At 44.3% G+C, this 18,286-nt stretch overlaps 1 protein-coding gene across 1 annotated transcript; it reads right to left on the bottom strand.

The window, feature by feature from the left end:
- Nucleotides 1-1,575: 1,575 nt before the first annotated feature.
- si:dkey-166k12.1 (solute carrier family 22 member 13) lies at nucleotides 1,576-17,776 on the bottom strand. The gene is made up of 10 exons (XM_036516308.1): nucleotides 16,900-17,776; nucleotides 12,418-12,521; nucleotides 12,132-12,286; nucleotides 10,669-10,837; nucleotides 9,664-9,778; nucleotides 4,850-4,956; nucleotides 3,411-3,622; nucleotides 2,862-2,970; nucleotides 1,850-2,062; nucleotides 1,576-1,760 (listed from the first exon to the last, which is right to left on the bottom strand). The coding sequence occupies exons 1-10, from the start codon at nucleotides 17,221-17,223 to the stop codon at nucleotides 1,655-1,657; spliced, it is 1,614 nt and encodes a 537-aa protein (XP_036372201.1). The 5' UTR covers nucleotides 17,224-17,776; the 3' UTR covers nucleotides 1,576-1,654.
- Between the last annotated feature and the right edge of the window lie 510 nt (nucleotides 17,777-18,286).

The following is an 18,286-nucleotide window of genomic DNA, read 5'->3' as shown; positions in this document are numbered from 1 at the left end:
TGTGTGCCTGTGTGAGTGAGAGAACTATATTCCCTGTAATTATTTAATTGATTCTTTCTCCCTGTGGAGACTTGTCAAGTTGCATCTGAGTCCGTAAAGGTTAGGAACAGGAATCTGCGTGTTGGATATGCACTTGTTTGTGACAGGTTTGGCACACATCTGATTAAGAATGACAAAGTTCTTTCCCATTTAAGGCACTGTGCCATAAAGCTATATCCCTATTCCTGCTTCCCACCAGCTACTGTTCACTTAGTTTTGGATGTGTGTGAAAGTGAGGACGAGGGAGAGAGGCTGAGAAGTAAATGAAATCGAAGGACAAAATGAAACAAAAAATGTCCTTGTGGAGTCTGAAGTGGAAGTGTAAAAAGCCCCATGTCTTTTGTGCATACATGTTACATGTTTCCTCATTCTTAAACACTTATACATTCTTCACAGGCTGAGATGGGTACAGGCCATTTCTGTTCAATGGATAAAGATGCACTATGTAAGAAGCATGCAGCAAGTTATTCCATAGTTCTCCAGCATTAAACGACTGTGTCTCACATACTGTATGTACAAAAACAGGCCTTATGTACAGCATTTTTTGGGTATAAAAAGGCATTACTCAAGCACTCAAGCTCTTTTCCTGGAGTGGCCAAGGCGTTGAGTCGGTCCCCAAGTCCGTACCGCCTCCAGCTTAGCGTTGGTCCACAGCAGAGTGCCAGTACCGTGAGTCCAGGCAGCTGTGACAGCCGTGGACACAATGGGTTCTATGGAGCTTGCCGGATCCAGGTCCCCAGTGCTCAGGTTCTGAGGTGGGTCCGTCTTTTCCCTTCCTTCTCAGTTCTGGTTGGAACAGAGTCACTCTGTGCTGCTGGTTGTGTGGGTTTCCTGTGGCTCTGGTGTCGCTACTGCGACTATGTGAGTGTGTGTGGAGTGTGTGCATATGTAATGCTGTGAGAAAATATGATTTATGTGTGTAAGTGTCTGAGAATGCATTGCGTGTGCGTGTGTGTTTGGTTGCAGCTATGGTTGAGTACACAGCACTGTGTGTATATGTGTGTGTGTAGATCTAGAGTATGTATTTTTGTAGTGTATGTGCAGCAGTGGTTGTGAATGCAGTATAATATCTGTGTATATCTAACTGAATATATAGTAGTATGGAGTGTGACTGCATAGCTCTGAATATGTACTTGCATAGAGTATGTGTACCTCTGTACCTCAGTGTGTCATATGTATCATGTGTGCTACTCAAATCTGCAGTTGCATAGAGTATGTAGTGTGTTGAGTACATTGTGTAGTAAATTGTCTATAATGTAGCATGGCGTGCAGTGTGTGTTGTGTATAATATGCTTGTATTACAATACAATATGTGTAGTATGGTATGTCTACTATTTGTATGTATAGTATGGTATTCATAGTATGCATATGTGTGAATTTGTGTGTGAATTTGTTTCATATGTGTGAACAGTGAGTGTGTGTTTCTGCATAGTGTGTATGCAGTGAGTGTTTGAGCCTGTGTGCAGCTTGGTGTTTGTAGGGTGTCTTTGTGAGTGTCTGTGTAGTGTGGTGTATGCAGTGTGTGTGTGTGTGTGTGTGTGTGTGTGTGTGTGTGTGTGTGTGTGTGTGTGTAGTGTGGAAAGTATAGTACATGCATACTGAGCGATGCCTCCACTCAGGTAGTCTCAGGTGCCAGGTGCTGCAGTTCCTGCCCTTCTGTACTGCTTTGTGATTGGCTCCCATGCACAGAGCTCCCTTGGCTGCCGTTTTGTAACTGGCTCCTGAAAGTTCCATAAGGACAACGTTTTAGCTACGTTTGACTCCCCTCATCCTTAGATTAGACTTATCTACAAGAGACCCTGTCTCTCACCTGTCCTCCCAGCACTCTACCTCCTCGATGGTGTCAGGTAGCGGGCAGTTGGCGGTTTCTGGCAATGCCAGGGCAAGAGCTGCACCCAGCAGAGGTGTGGACCCGAAGATTAGCATGGGGGTCGTGGGGTTGTGGCTGTGTAGGAGATTGATCAGAGGGGCCAGTACGCCCCCTAACCTTGCAAACATGGAGGACACCCCGATCCCTGTCTGTCTGTAGGAAACGAAGTAGGTGACACCAGTTCAGTGATGGAGTTTCCAGTTGTTTCTGCTCTGTCACTAGGGGCCTGTGTCTCTCCCAAGTGCCATCAGCCCACATAATAAGAAAATGAGAAGGAAGAAAACTGACTGCTAGGCATTCTGGGTAATGGTATACTAAATGACAAAGATGGAGATAATCTATGAGGTCTGCATTCCACTCAGGGAGGGTTCATTTCAGGGTAAATGTGTTGCCAGGGAACTATTTACAGCATTGGTTTCATTGTGGAGTGTGGCATATTGTATTTCATTGAAGAAGACAATTTATGAGCAGTTTGTGGTATGCACATAAATCTCACAGCAGGGATAACTCTAGCCCATTCCAGCATAACACCAGATATGCCATTTAGAGCCCTGTTTAGTATCCAGGGTGCAAACGATGGCCATTGTGGCAGAGGTTGCAGACATGTCTAAGACACACTTCTCTTAGACACATTCCATGATAAATTTAGGTTGGCATCTTTGAACTCATAACAAATGTGGCTCACAAACAAGCAAAACTGTGGATGCCAATAGAGTAAATAATAAGCAGGAAGCAATGAAAGTTAAACATTACAGTGGCCTATGTTGAGTAACTTTAATCATGGGCACATTATTATGGCATATTATTCAGACTAACATTTCATTTGTTTTCATGTTAATGTTCAATTAACATACATTTTTTTATTACCAGAAGTATTACAAAGCAGGTAATAAAGATATCATATTACACAGAACTGTGGGCATATCTGCCTAGCTGCCTTGGTTACCCCTACCTGAGGACTGTGGGAAAGATCTCAGCAGTGTAGACGTAGACAATGGCAAAGGAAGCAGTGATGCCAAACTTCCCCAACATGGCGAGGCCTGTCAGTACATTGGGCATGTCTGGGGAAGAGAGGAGGAGAGTGAGGGAGAGGGAGAGGAAAAGGGAGGGGGGAGAGGGGGAGGGGGGAGAGAGCGAGGGAGAGGGGAAGTAAAAGGGGAGAGAGGGATAAGGGAGAGAAGGATGTAGGGGAGTGAGGGGGAGGGGATAGAGGGAGATGGGAAGAGGAAGGGGGAGAGGGGGAGGGGAGATTAGGAAATGGGGTAGAGAGTGAGGGAGAAAGGAAGAAAAAGGGGAGAAGGGGGGAGGGGAGAGCAAGGGAGAGGGGGACAAGAAGGGAAGAGGGGAGAGGGGAGCAAAGAAGATGGAGAAGAGAATGAGGAAGAGGGGACGGGGGAGGGGAGAGAGGGAGAGAGTGAGGGAGGAATGATTGCCGTTGATGGTACTCATTCCCATGTGTCATCCCTTGCTGTCACTGTGGCGGACGCGCAGCATCAGGTACCTGCAGGGACGGCGAGAGTGAGCAGACAGGCCGTGCCACCCAGCGCCAGGAAGGCACTCTGGGGCAGCCTGCGGCTGCAGGGCAGCACGAACAGCACCAGCGAGCGTGCCGGGATCTCCACCAGGCCGAACACAAACTGAGTCAGGTACAGATCCACGCCCAGGTCCGACACGCCCAGCGACAGACCGTAATACACCAACACATTCACAAACCTGGAGGGGGGAGAGAGGGAGGCAGAGATGGTATTAGCACACACACACACACACACACACACACACACACAAACATAAAACTGTGTGTGGTTTTGCCTTTTGAATGTGCCCTCAAAGGTACTTGTGGTAGGCTGGTGCAGTATGTATGCAAGATATAACATGGAGCACAATGGTGAGGCGTTAAAGAAAAAAAAATGTTCTGAGCACACATGCATTTCATTCTGCATTATTCTTACAGCTCAGTTCCCACAACACCACAACCGGATTGTGATGTTTTATTTATTAATTGGTTTCTCTGAGGCAGTGAGGGGAGGCGCTGATTCAGTCGCCATCCCTTTTTGCTGTTCTGCGGGCTCGCTTCAATTCTCATTTGAGATAACATGTGATAACGTGTGAAGCACCACCAGGGATCTCACGGCTTTGGGGACTCGTAGGAGAAAGCCCTGCTTAATTGCCTCATTGACACTCCACACACTTAGCGCCTTCATGGGGTTTTAGCATGTAATCACTGTGTACGGTATCAGTCAATAGTTTAGACACATCTGCTCACAGAAGGGTTTTTCTTTATTTTCGTTGTTTTCCACATTTTAGAATAATAGTAAAGACATCAAAACTGAAATAACACAAATGGAATTACACAGTGACCAAATCAAACCAAACAAATCAAAACTATGTTATACTTTAGAATCTTCAAAGTAACCAGAATACTTTAAAATTATTTTTATTTTTGGAAGGAAACTCATACATAGACATCAACTGCGCTATTTATATTTGTCTAAGAAACAAATTTTAAACATTTAAGCGCAACTCTTTTGAACAAAATGTCTTTGATTGCATATATCCTATTATCTTAATCAGGTGTGTCCAGAATTTTGACTGGTACTGTATATAATAAAATGAGGGGAATCGCCTGGTCCTGGCTCTGTGGCTGTGGGCCTGGACCAAGGCTGAGCTGGCTCTGGGATGAGCACTGCTCTCCGCAGGCTGGACTAGTCTGCTTTTATTGCTTGTTAATGCCTGTGTGATGTGGAAATGCCTCGTCTCTGAAGTGCCATTTCCTTTGTTCTGCTTTCATGTAGATTGGGTCTTCTCCCATTCATAGCTGTAACTCTAACAGATTCAGCTCACAGAGGCAGGGCATAACACTATAATAACATGCTGTTAATTGCATATTACACAATCTTTGATGCGCAGATTATTGAGGTCTGGCACATGCGGGTTCCTCACCAGACGTAGAACAGGATGAGAGCCCTCTTTCTCATCTGGGGGGTGCGCAGGAGATCTTTAGCCGTGTGCCGCTTCTGCCTCTCTGGCGACATCGTGCACTTCTCCACCTGTCCACAGGGGGCAGCAGAGAAGAGTCTGAACATACAAGCAGATCCTTAATGGAAGCACCACACAATGCACGACCCTTCAAACCTCATGAAGACATAAATTTCTTAACAGGGATATGGTTTTGAAGCCCATACCTGACCTTAACATAAATGATTCATTTTAAAAAGTGAAGCTATACTCATGGGGTTGTCTCTCCCTTCTGGGGCGGGGTTACCCATGCCTGCTTCACAGTAACTGTAAATAATGGATTGAACTTATATAGAGCAATTCATTACATTACATTACATTACATTAAATTACATTACATTCATTTAGCAGATGCTCTTATCCAGAGTGACTTTCAGCACAATAGAACATAAGTGTATCCATTCAAATTTAACGAGCAACAGTGTCAGACCAGGCTAACAATACTCCCAGACCGGTGAGTGTGAGCATTCATTGATCTCAAACCCCTTTACAGTAGGTGTGAGGGGTGTTGACTAACCTCAACCACCGCTGGTATGTAGCACCTGTGATGCAAAGGTATTTTGCCACAGAATACTCACCACACATCCGTAGTACACTGTTTGTTTGTGTAGGGGATAGACAGGGCAGAAAGGTGTTTTGTAACTGCATGTAAATGTTCTGCTTTTGTGAATAAGACACATGAAGCAGTGTGGGCCCTGGCCTCTCAATCCCTCCCCTCTGAGCTCCAGAATGTCTTGGGAGCCTGAGATGAACTTTTGCTGGGCCCACTACGGGGCAGTAGTACACTTGTAATTGATCTGTGGAGCAGCTGGTGACAACGGGACACTTTTCTAACAAACCTTTTTTACATGTTCTACAGCTGCAGTGGTGTATGTGTGTGTGAGGGGGAGTGAGGAAGAGCATTGTAGAGAGATCCACGGCAAGCTGAAAAAAAAAAATCAGTGGGGGGCCATTTGCTGCTGCGCTATCTTACCAGAACACACTGTACAACATTACCGAGACAAGATGGGACGGGAGGACCTGATGACCTGGCAGGACTTCCAAGCAATCCCCCCCCAGGCCCCTGTCCTAGACTGCCCTCCCAGCTAGGGGCTCTAGCCAAGCCTCTGCCTCCAATCGACAGAGCTGTCATAGAGAGTCACAGTTCAGGAGAAAAGCAAGATCAGGCCTGGCTGGCAGAATGAGTTATTATGGTAAGCCATTATAGGAGATGATTTTGTGTGTGGATGTTTCAGACATTGTCAGTAATCCTCTCCTGATCTCACGTTCTGTGAGTTGAGTGCGTGTGCTGTCCGCCCCCTCCAGGTCAGGCCCTGATGCGTGTTTGCACTGCTCTCCTGAAAGTACCACAGCTTTGAGACACCGCAGTGCTGTCCTTCATGTCTGCTGTTGCCCAAGCGACGCCAACCGCCTTCTCTCACCTGGCTCAGACCACAGGCTGCTCAGGGGGGCAGCCTTGCTGACACAGTCACCCTGAGGATCTGAGAGGATGAGGGGGCTATTGATCAGGCGGCACTTTCACACGTGCTCAGTTCTGGCCCTGCATTCTGCTACCTCGGCCCTGTCCCTTTCTTGGCCAGGGAGATACTGGGAGCAGATGGTGTGGGGACAGGGTGGGGTCGGTGTTTGTAGGAGGTGGTAGACCACCGATCCACACACAAATGCACACACACAGACACATAGGCTACATTACTCAGATCCAAGCAGGGCAGACCTGTTGCTATGGCAATACCAAAAATGGCTCACAGTAGAGCCTTTCATAGTTTTTAATAGAGATGGCAGTGATGCAGACATGTAGAATAAGAGTGAGACTGTCGCCCGGCTACTTTATATAGCAAAACCGGCATGGTCTTGAGACTGAGAGAGAGACAGAGAGAGTGAGGGAGAGAGGGGAGACAGAGGGAGAGGGGGAGAGAGGGGAGGCAGAAAGAGAGGGGGGAGAGAGTGGGAGAGGTGACTTTTAAATGCCCTTTATTTGGAACTGTAAATAAAGAGCAGGATTATTTATAAAGCCAGCATGAATGGGAAAATGACCACAACACCAAAACAAAAAACCCAACCAAGAAATGTGAAACACAAAACCAAAAAAACAAGATGCTAAATATCTTTTCAAAACATATAAAGGACACTGCCTGCTTCAATTCAGTCAACACTCACTTCACCTCCTCCTTCACAGAACAAATAATACCTCCTTCTGCCTGTCTTTTAGCCAACGCTTCCAGGTTGTTTGGCAATTCATAAAAAGCTAGCTGAAGATGTGCCCTCACTGCAACTGTCTTTTTTAATACGGACACAGCATTGTCACATCCCACAACATCAACCCTCCCGTTTGATTGGCCAAAAGTAAAGTTAATCTGTGAACACCATTTCCTCTTCTTGACTGTGGTGCATCAATATTCATTCATAGCGAGTACTGAACCCAAAGATGAAACTATATGAAATCTAACCACAAAACTATTACAGAAAAGGTGGAACACATACTCATCTGTGCTATCATATGCATACATTTCTGGCACTGGCTTGTTGAACTTACTAACCAATTTGTTGGAAGCAATGCTGTCATGTAATATAATATACCAACAGGGAGCCTGGCTTTGTAAAACGGTCTCCAGAGGGAGGTGGGGAGGGTCCTATGGGCTTATCGGATGCCCACAGATTTGGGTCTTAGTAACCCTTTTAGTTAGTTTATGCCATTTAACACAGGGACAGCACTGTTGAACTCAAGACACATCTGAAGACACAGCTCTTCTGCTCTCACCTGTGCATCTGACACACTTCCCCCCTATCTCCTACTGAACTATTAAAAAAATGTAATGGTTTGGTTATAATGGTTTAACACACTCTTTAGCTTTACTTGCTAGTTTGTACCTTGCCTGGCCAATGTTTGGAACTTTGGCATGCAGTACTTCTAATATTGTTGACTCTGTATGCTTTTTCGCTTGTGTTGTATTGTACCTCACTTGTAAGTCGTTTTGGATAAAAGCATCTGCCAAATGAATAAATGTAAATGTGTATGTCAATGTGAACCTGAATTTGAGTCTGCAAAAGATAATGAGAGTGGGCAGTGATTAGAGTATAATATGGTCCTCAAAAATTTCCTACAATTTCACCATAGTTCTCGGTGAAACTTGGCCTTGTATGTGCAGTGTGTCTGGTCCCCCAAGTGATGGTAGTTGTGCATTTTAGTGCCTTACAAGTTGCAAGTAGATATCAAGCTATCCTGACATTTTAGCAGATTCCTTTTCAGTGTTGGATTTCAGAAGCAGTGAAGGATTGCCAACAGCCAATGAATAGACCATTTAACCACACAACGTGTTAACAAAAAGCAGCTGTTTTCTGCAAATTGTTAGCGATTTCAGCAGAACCACATCAAAAAAAGCAGTGAGAAAGCCATGGAAAGGGAAAGATAAAATGCAAATTATGCCAGCTTCAAGCCGAAAAACACATGGTAGACAGAGGCGTAAAATGGAGAATTTATTAAACTGTGGCAAGAGCACGCGGGTTTAATCTGCCCCCAGACAGCTACCACAACAAACAACAGAAGCACGCTAGGCAGGCACAGTTGGGTAGACTGAAAGAAACAGTTGGTGACTGAAGATATGCTGCGATTCCTTTATAATAATAACTCGCGTGGTTTGTCAGCTCTGACTCCCATGATTTTGCAGAGGCCCCTCTCACTTGAGATTTTCAATAACGAGAGTGGCTGAATAGAGAATAAACGCTGAGAGGCCGCTAGGGTCTCATTTTCTCACTGTACTTTTAACCCAAGTGTCCATTCTCTCCTTTGTTGTCCTACTGTAGCAAGCCCCTATAAACCTCAGGACAGCACCCCAGGCACACAGACAATATGAATGAATCAGACTGTAACACAGCAGAAGCAAAATGACATCAGCTACTGAGGCGCACACACAAACACACAAAGTAAACTTCATTCCAGTCAGGCCCTAAACAAACTTGATGGACTACCTGTCTGTGGTAAAAGATAGCAAACAAAAATGCCACGAAAAAGTATAGTGTCAGTGAACAGTCTGGCCATTGAGACCAGCCAACATAGGCAAACCTGGCTACCCAGAAAGAACAGCTATACTTTTATTAAATACAAAAAACACAGAAATGCGAGAGCTTTCCACTTCCCCAAAACAACACAACGTTAGCCAAAGTTCCAAAAACTCCCAGATACAGAGAAAGTGCCAGCCCTCCTGGAAGAAGAGAAAAGCTGTGTGACACCTTGCCACCTGCCGCAGTCTGTGGGACAGCGAGCAACAAGGAACCACAAAATAGGATGAAAATAATCAGAAGAATTACAAAATCCTATTGTATATATTTGTTATTTAATAACTGCATTTTGTATTTTCCCTTAACTTAAGTGGTTATATTATACCGTTGGTAGCTTTCTGAAGGACTACTATGTCATTTTTGTTTATTGCAATTGCAAATTTGATATTTCGGTGTGTTGGCAACAGAAGTGCATGCTTATCGTGCAAGTAAAGCGTAGAGAATTTAAAACTGAAGTGAAAGAGAGATGGAGAGGGGTGGTACCGTGCCCTGACTGCGTTCATTGTGTGGGCTGCATCGGGGTGGGGCAGTGGGGTTGGGCAGGGAGGCCCTGTCCAGCTGTCCTCGGGTGAACTGGAGTCTTCACACAAACTGCCTCTACTCAGGGCTAGCTCTTTCCTTGTTGTTATTTATATATTTGGCAGAGGAAGGGCACCGGAGGGTGGTGTGGGACAAGCTGTTACCTGGACTGCAGGGGGGAAAGTACGGCCATTGACTGTTGCAGCCCTGCGCAGCAAAACGATGGCTTCCTCACAACGATCATTTGCCAACAGCCATCGTGCAGACTGAGGGAGTACCCTAAAAGAGAGAGGGAGGGTTATACTGTTAAGCTGTTATTTCCATTATAAAGATTACTATTACTATTACTATAACTATTATTTTGGTTATGATTTCCTCCATTCGTTACCATATTCTCATTTATGTTAATGTGGTACTGTTTAAAGATGTAACTCATTGATATTAATTTCTAATGTGTTTTGAGTTGCCTGATTTTTGCCTTATTGAAATATTTACAGATTCCATGCCTTACAAGTAAAGCTGTTTGAATTCAACTGAAAATAATGGATAAAAAGGAATCTTTCCTTACAACAATGACGGATGGCTAATGTGCTATATTGGGTGATGGTCATGTGACCCATTATTCAGGCCTGACAGTGACACATAAATTACTTCAGCAGGTTGTAACCTGTTTTGTAACTGCTTTGTTTTGGGCAGCCACTGCACAGTTTAGCAAGTCCTGAGGTTATATCAATCAAGGTTATCCTTTTCCTCAATTTTTTGCAACCTCATTTTTTAGCTGTATTATTTTATGATTATAAGATTGTCAGACTGTGTGGATTTGAATTTCCTTTGTGGGTTATTTTCCTTGTTCTTTCCATGTGCATTTGTTGGGATTTTGCTTTTGCTTTGCTGGTGGTGAATACAAACATTCATTGTCACTACATGATTCACTCCCTCTCTACAAGCATTTGATCTAAGCGATCTAATCAATAATTATAAGGTCACTGTAAGCTTAACACACCTTGACAATGCTCCTTACATGTCTCCAACTCCACTCTAAACTCACCAGGTCATTTGCCAACATGTAATAAATTAATTCCCAGGTGTCAGACTGGAGGTGGTTGGAAACTGTGGGTTAGTGTCTATGGTCCTGCATTTCCCGCACCCATCCACCCCCCTCTCCTCACCAGATATAGAAGATGAAGAGGAAGCCAGGAGCAGAGATGGCCAGCTGGAGTTTGCGCCAGTCCCTCACCAGGTAGGCCACTCCCGCTAGCAGCATGTAGCCAAAGCCAAAGAAGTAGTCGGTAATTATCCCGGCCAGCATACGATGCTGGGTGCACGTCCACTCCGTGCCTGAGGGGGGAGCCAAATGGGGCAGGAGAGAGAAGAGACTGATTTGGGGGGAGGGAGGAATGGGGCTCTTCCAGTAGCCTCTAATTCAGCAAACAACAAATGGACCAATTACAGTTTGTAGGTTTCTTGACTAAAAGGGCTTGTCCAATTATAAGACGTTACTGTTGGTTAACTCAAAGGGTTTATCCAATCACAGTCTGAAGTTGTACATTACATTACATTATTGTCATTTGGCAGACGCTGTTATCCACAGGGACTTACATAGGTTACAATTTTATCCATTTATACAGCTGGACATTATTGAGGCAAAAGAGTTGCTATAAGAAGAGTCATCTCACAGCAAAGGATCCACTGAGACTTGAACTTGGATCGCTGGATTCAAAGTCCAGAGTGCTGGCCATTACACCATGGAACCCTACTACGTAAGTGCACTTGTCACATCCCACTTGTTTTTTATTGTTTGTCCAATTAGTTTGCTTTATTGTAAACAGCTTGATAGCACAGACCCTCCTGAAGTACAGATGTTATCTTCAGTGCTGAAGCCCTGAAGCCCCAGAGTACAGTGAAACATTTCAATGCCATTACAGAGAGTAAAATAAGGATTTTTCATCGACCGTTCTTCAGCATCAAGTGAACCATAGTTCAACCTTCAGAACCGGAGTGACAAAGGTTCAGCATGCAGACCATCTAGTGAACCATAGGTCAACATACAAACTGATGCGAACCCTAGTTCATTATTTAGATCATGGAGTGACCAAAGTTTAGTGTGCAGACTGCTAGGTAACTGTAGTCAAGCCTTCAGGCTACAGTGACCACAGCTTTCAGACCATAGAGAGACCATAGTTCACTGCTTAGACCACTTTATATTTTATACTGGCCACAGTTCAGCATTCAGGCTGCTGTGTGACCATAGTTACACTTATTCCCAAATTCCCTTCTCCTGCAGAGTGTAGGCTAGCATGAGGGCTATGTTTATTTATTATTAGGTTTATTACCTATGCCCTGCAGGTTGTCCTGGAGCAGAGAATATGGTGTTAGAATTTTTCATGGATACTGAAAATTTCCAGCAATAAATAGCTGTCTCAAGAGAGAGAGGGACATGGAGGTTTAGTCTCTGTCAAGCAGCCGCCACTAACAATCAGTGTTATGTTAGAGACACACACACATACACATACACATGTACACACACACACATTCACAAATACCTAAACAGACACTCACATAGATCACGATGGACACAAAAGACTTTTCCCACGTTCTGAGACAGAGAGACAGAGGGGCGCTCCCTCCTCACCCAGCACAAAGGCGTTGATGATGACCCCAGAGATGGTGGTTCCTACGATGAATCGCAGCAGCACGTAGAGGGGGAAGTTTGGGGCGAAGGCGGTCCCCACCCCAAACACCGTCTGCAGGGCCAGAGATAGGAGCATGGCAAAGCGACGGCCGTATCTAGAGGGAGGGAAGGAGTGGGTTCCAGGGTGAGGGGGGGAAAGGGGGTCAGTGAGTGTACACTCTGAGCTGCACTGCGTGGAATTTCTAAGGAGCAGGAAATGAATGGGCCTTTCAGCAGGGCTGTGTACCTGTCAGCCATGGCTCCAAAGACCACCGCCCCCACCAGCAAGCCCAGCATGTACACCGACGAGCCGATGCTGTTCAGGCTGGCCCTGTCACATACTAAATCCCACTGCAGAGACACAGAGAGAGACAGACACTTGTCTTTGTGATGTTCATGCTCTGGCAGCACAAAGGTATGTCTGCCATATAAATACATAAATCAAACTAAATTAAAATGTACTGCATTAAGAGGGACAGAGAAAGAGTGAGACAGAGGGAGACAAAGAGAGACAGATGGAGAGGGAGACAGGGGGAAGAGTAAGATGGCGGCAGTCACATGATCCAACACTTCAGGTGCAATAGGCCCAATTGTGAATGATGTTTTATGCATGTCTGAATGGGCTTTGCACATTATATTATGCTCTGTAATTCTATTGCAGCAGTTGCTCTGATATGTCAGTGCCGTTTTTTTGCAAGTGCTCAGGCTTACCTTCTATGGATCGGTCCTGATGTTTTGTGTGGAAAGCTATTTTCAAGGCATCTTACTAGTTTTACCAAATATTTCTGTACAAGCCACGGCAACATAGTCATGCCAATAAAGGTAAGTGATTAAACTGGTGTGTGTGTGTGAAGGGGTGGGAAGGGAAGGGGTGGAGAGATGGGGTGGGGTGGGGGATCTGGGTTGGGTATCTCTGGGCTGCCAATCGCCCTGTTGAGGCTGACATGTGGGGGGACAAAGTGTGAAATGGGTCATAAAAGCCCATGAAGGCCCTTATTGTCTCACTTGGCTTGTTAGAAGGCCATACTGTCCTTGGCTTTTTTTTGGGCCCATTGAAAGCAGAGGGGAGGGGAAAGCGGGAATGCACACCCCCCCCGGCCCCCCATCGACAGCTCTCTGTTCACAACTCTCTGATAGGCTATTGAGCTGGAGAGGTGGAAAAAAAACTCTGCAAGCTGACACGCTTAAACGTGATTTGTGGAGCGTTCATCGTCGTGGTGAAACAGGATTGTTTGTCCAGTTGCTTTCTTCATTGAAGCTTTGTGGTACAAATCTCTCTGCAATGCGAGGAAGTCAGTGAGAAAGAGCTGCGGAAACTTAGCATTGGAGCCCCACGATCATGATTTCACTCAGCTTCGTCATCCTCATTGTTTGTGGCTCCTTCACAGATAAACACCGGGAAGTGTTACAGAGGAATGTGCACGTTCTTGCGCTTTCGTCACAAATATGAGCATGGAAGTAAGCACACTGACCGTCATTTTTAAAAATTCCCACACCATGTTTTTCTGTGATATGCAACCTCACGGTGATGCATGAACACTGAAGAATTAAATACTTGCGGAAATTCAGGAACAAACAAAATTTGTTGGTACAATAATCTCCAGTTAAGGACACACATTTATGACATAGACATAAAATCAAGAATAGATTTTCCATTTCAATAAAAATCACACAGTATAGCAGGGAATCCTGATTTCCAATATCTTATGTTAATATTAAGATGAGGAAGCATGAGTGTTAATGGACAAAGTTCATATGAGTAAAAATTTGTGGATTATTTTAGAGACTGGTAACTTTAAGGTCTTAAATAGGAAATGTATAAATATGCTATCAAACAAGGGGAATTATTTATGAGAAATACAACCCCTTGATTGGTGAATACTGTCCTTTAGAAGTTGTTTGCAAATGACATATTCATGTGTTTTGTTCTTCTTCTTAGTCAGGAGCGGCCAACCATGTCCTCTATACGCACAACTTGTTTGCCTGACCAGTGTGGAGATCCAGTTGGATAACATCACAAGCAGACGGTGTATCTTCCCACCAGAGACATGTTTAATTACATTACATTACTGGCATTTAGCAGATGCTCTTATTCAGAACAACTTAGGTTACTGCTTTCACATGTTATCCTTTTATACAGCTGAATATTTACTGAGTCAACTCCTGAGTCCTGGCTCTAGGAGAGGTTTTGTTGTGATAATATCGATATATGTAATCTGCTGAACATGATTTTGATCTGATGTCCTTATTATCAATAGTCAATTTGGTAATTGCTAGCATTTTCGAGTGAGTGTGCACCCCCCCCCCCCAGGCAAACAATAACATTATTATCTTTGGCCTGTTTTCCGTTTGCGTACCGTTTTTATTGACCAAACTCCTCATAAATCTGCCTAACCAATGTGCCACACAAAGCCCATTTCAGAAAATAAAATCCTCAGAATCACCTGGTGAGAAGGCACTGTGCACAGTATGAATTCAACTGGCACAACAGTACACATTACGAAGGAAAGAGGAAACCCAGCTTCTCTGGTAAACAATTCTAGCGCTATGATTTTAAATTGGGTAGGAAGTGTAAACCTTGTATGACGTTCTTGAAAATATCAGTGGAACAGTGCAATGCACTGTAGTGTTATAATGACTCCAGTACCCAAATCACCTTGGAAAGAGAAACTCCCATCCTGGGCAATGAGGTGTTTGATTGAGAGAATAAAGACAACTTTGTGCTGAAGGATTGAGGGGGTGAGACAGATAATGAAGCCCATAGACCAGACGTACCTATATATCTACCCGTTTCCAGGATCACCTCACCTAGCCCCTCCCCTGACTCCTACCTGACTTCATTTAACATTACATTTAGTTGCTTAGCAGACACTCTTATCCAGAGTGACTTGCATACAGCAGGGCATTTACTGAGCAATTTTGGATTAAATTCCATACCTAAGAGAACAACAGCAGTGGAGAATCGAACTGGCACCCTTGTACCCTTGGGGTACTGCTCCTTATAATTACACCACACTGCTGCTATTAACTTAATTAACTCCAGTTAATAATCCTCAATCATACTCTCTCATTTGTTTGTAAATCCATGTATGCATGTATATGTGTGTGTGCTTGTGGATGTATGCATGTGTGTGGGTGTGTGTGCGCGTATGTGTGTGAATGTGAGAGAGAGCATGCGTGTTTGCATGCGTGTGCGTGCGTATATGTAAACGTATGTGTTTTTGTGTGTGTGCACGTGTGCTTGCACATGTGTGGTATATGTCTCTGAGTGTTGCGTGCATGTCTGTCTACCTCAGGGACCCAATTTAACGGGCTGCAAAAGTGATCCTATTGGTCCCACTGAGACACAGAGAAAGGGAGAGGCACAGGTGCCTGTTTTTCAGCTCTTTTTCCACACAGATAATCTATGCCACCTCTGTGCCGCAGATTACCGAATTACCTGTGCATGAGCATGTTTGCGTGCGATTTGAAACCACCATGGAGGTTGCGTGAAAGTCATTACAGTGTATGCATTGGATGGAAGAAAACAAGGTGTATTTGTGTGCAAGAGGCACACACAAGAGAGAAATCCTGTATACCTCATAGGCGGTCTCCTCATGTGAGCACTTATGGTCAGACAGATGTCTTAGAGTGTAAATGACCATGATGTGGATGGCACCCTAACTTCTGGGACTTGGAGCTCTGCATGAAAACCAGGTGTGCTGAGGCAAAGCACTTACAGCTTAAGTTTCACAGCTCACAAACCTTTGACGTGGTATTGATAGAATCTAAAAATTAACCAAGGTTTAATCACTCACACGTGCATTTAATATTACTTACTTTTCGGGTTAATTCTCATTTTCACGCATTTATACAGTAAACTTGTAATTAGGGTAACAAGGTGCAGCCAGATATATGCAGTCAAAAAAATTTGACGTTAATATAATGACGCCACCCATCATTATTTACATCAGTGGTTAAATGTCATTGCAAGGTGCAGATTTTGGTTACAGTTCTAAAGAGGCCAAAAACAACTTCAGTGGACTTGGTCCTGGACTGACTTGGACTTGTGCCTCACTTAACCTCTGACTGAACGACACTTAAGTTTTGCTACGACGAGGGAGGAATTTCGCCATGTGGGGCATTAACGTCCACGCGGAAACAGTGTAGATGTACATAAGCTGTGCATTCGATTAAGCTATGCAGAAATCCCGAAGTCTACAGGCTAAATGTTGACCTGGAAAAAGCAACCCTTGACACTGAACAATCATAAAAGTAATCATACACATTATTACAAAGAAAAAAAACGAGCAGGTCTCAAGATGTGTATTGCCTCAAGTAATTTCCTGTAAATGTACGCTGCCATTTTTAGATAAACCAATGAGTAACAAGTATTTTTTTTCCAGTTTTGCATTTTCAGTGCACGCTTTAAAAAGTCCCTTTATTTATTTATTTATTTTTTTTCCCTAGCGCACTTAGAGTAATGTGTGCGCCTGTTGGTCGGAGAACGGTCGTGTGGGAAATTCGCACAGATCCTGCCTTGTGCGCTGCACACCTGAAAGGCAGGTAGTGAGCCATCTGGTCACCATGGCAGCCGACACTCACTTTTTCAAGATGCTGGAACTGAACAATACAATTCAGGGCAATAGGGTAATCGTGACTGCTAAACGTTCATCCTCCTTAACGCCGTTTATGCCACAATTCCAATAAATAATTAAACGAAATGAACTAGAAATGTAATGGTACATACCTCGGTGACGACTGTGCTCTGAAATATTTCTCTACTGTACACCCATCCCTTTTCGCAGGCGTGCGCCGTCCGGTTGTCCGGGGCGGCAACGGCGCAGGAGCCCAGTGGCAACGGGATGCTGAGGTTGCCAGCGGAGGTGTTGACTGGGGCAGAAGGCTCCCCCGTCCAGGTCTCACTGCAGCGGTGCGGTGGCGTCGCTCCGGTGAATACGCTCACCATCATATGAAACGCCAGCAAGATCTGAGGCAAGCATATCCACACATAAAGGATCTTCTGGTATCTTCCAAAGCCGCCGATTGCAGACAATATCTGATCGAAATGCATTTACTTAAAAAATATTGTGCCGAGTGACAAAAATCAGCAGATGGGAGAAAATAGCGACGGATACAATAAAGAGAGTCACGTGAATATTCGTGCGACGCTATACCCAAATAAACACGCGCGTGGCAACCGTAGATTTCTATTTCATTAAGTGATGCACGCTTTCGCGTAACGCCTTCTGGATGAAACATGCGATCGTTTTCATGGGAAATGTACGCTCTGGCACAGCATAAGTACATTCAAATATGTTCTTTTTATGACAACAGTGTGCTGTCCGTGCAAGATGAATTAGGGGATTGTTTCCATTGTTTAACGAAGTACTTTTAAATGACTACAGTATATTTTGTCATGCATTGGTTCAATAGAGAAGTTACCCACACTATACGGCTCCGAATAAAAAAAACTAACATCAAAATAAATTAAAGACAGTTCCTCACATAACACACATTTCTAAGTTTCACCAAGATTTACCCACAACTTTCCTTTGCCCAAAACGATCTTAACCAAAAATAGATCTTTGACCAAGCAATACACCCGAGCGTCTCATTGTGCCAACTGTTCCACCACAAAGAAATATTCACTGAGCGCTCCGTCTATCGTGTCTTATACACATCGTAAAAAACTGGCGTTACAAAACGGGGAAGTGTTGTGAAAAGCAGGAGCGGAACCGCGACAGGTCTCGGAACGGAGTGTGGAGATGTGTCCTGGTGCAGCTGGATACCGGTATTCACCAGACGTTCTTTAGAGTTTAATAGTAGAGGCCGAAGTGGTGACTGGTGAATTTAGATGGGAAACGTGGGAAAAACAAAGGCATGGTTCGTTTCATCTCAGCAAACATGTACGGCAATTCTGGTTTTGGAGGACATGTGATTCACATCGTAATGAGCTGGATGGAAGCCGTCCGCTCATTCTTGAAAAATGAATGAACGAATAAATAAATAAAATCTAGTCTTCTTTTGGATGAATTTGCCCCCATACGATTGTGGGTAACTGCAGTCTTGGACCGCAATTTACTGTGATAGAACAAAAAGTGATCATTTGCAAGGGAGAGAGTTATTGAAAGAAA

The sequence above is a fragment of the Megalops cyprinoides genome, chromosome 21 (assembly GCF_013368585.1).
Source record: "Megalops cyprinoides isolate fMegCyp1 chromosome 21, fMegCyp1.pri, whole genome shotgun sequence".
Classification (NCBI taxonomy): domain Eukaryota; kingdom Metazoa; phylum Chordata; class Actinopteri; order Elopiformes; family Megalopidae; genus Megalops; species Megalops cyprinoides.
Note: the sequence above shows the minus strand (reverse complement) of the source record. Positions and strands in the feature narration are given on the sequence as shown.

What these genes read in the sequence shown, in the direction of transcription:
- si:dkey-166k12.1 (XM_036516308.1), bottom strand. Translation starts at nt 17,223, where the DNA reads ATGCATTTCGATCAGATATTGTCTGCAATCGGCGGCTTTGGAAGATAC. An exon ending in AGAGCACAGTCGTCACCGAG is followed by an intron (nt 12,522 to 16,899) that starts GTATGTACCATT and finishes GTGTCTCTGCAG; the next exon opens with TGGGATTTAGTATGTGACAG. An exon ending in GTAGAGTGCTGGGAGGACAG is followed by an intron (nt 1,761 to 1,849) that starts GTGAGAGACAGG and finishes TGGAACTTTCAG; the next exon opens with GAGCCAGTTACAAAACGGCA.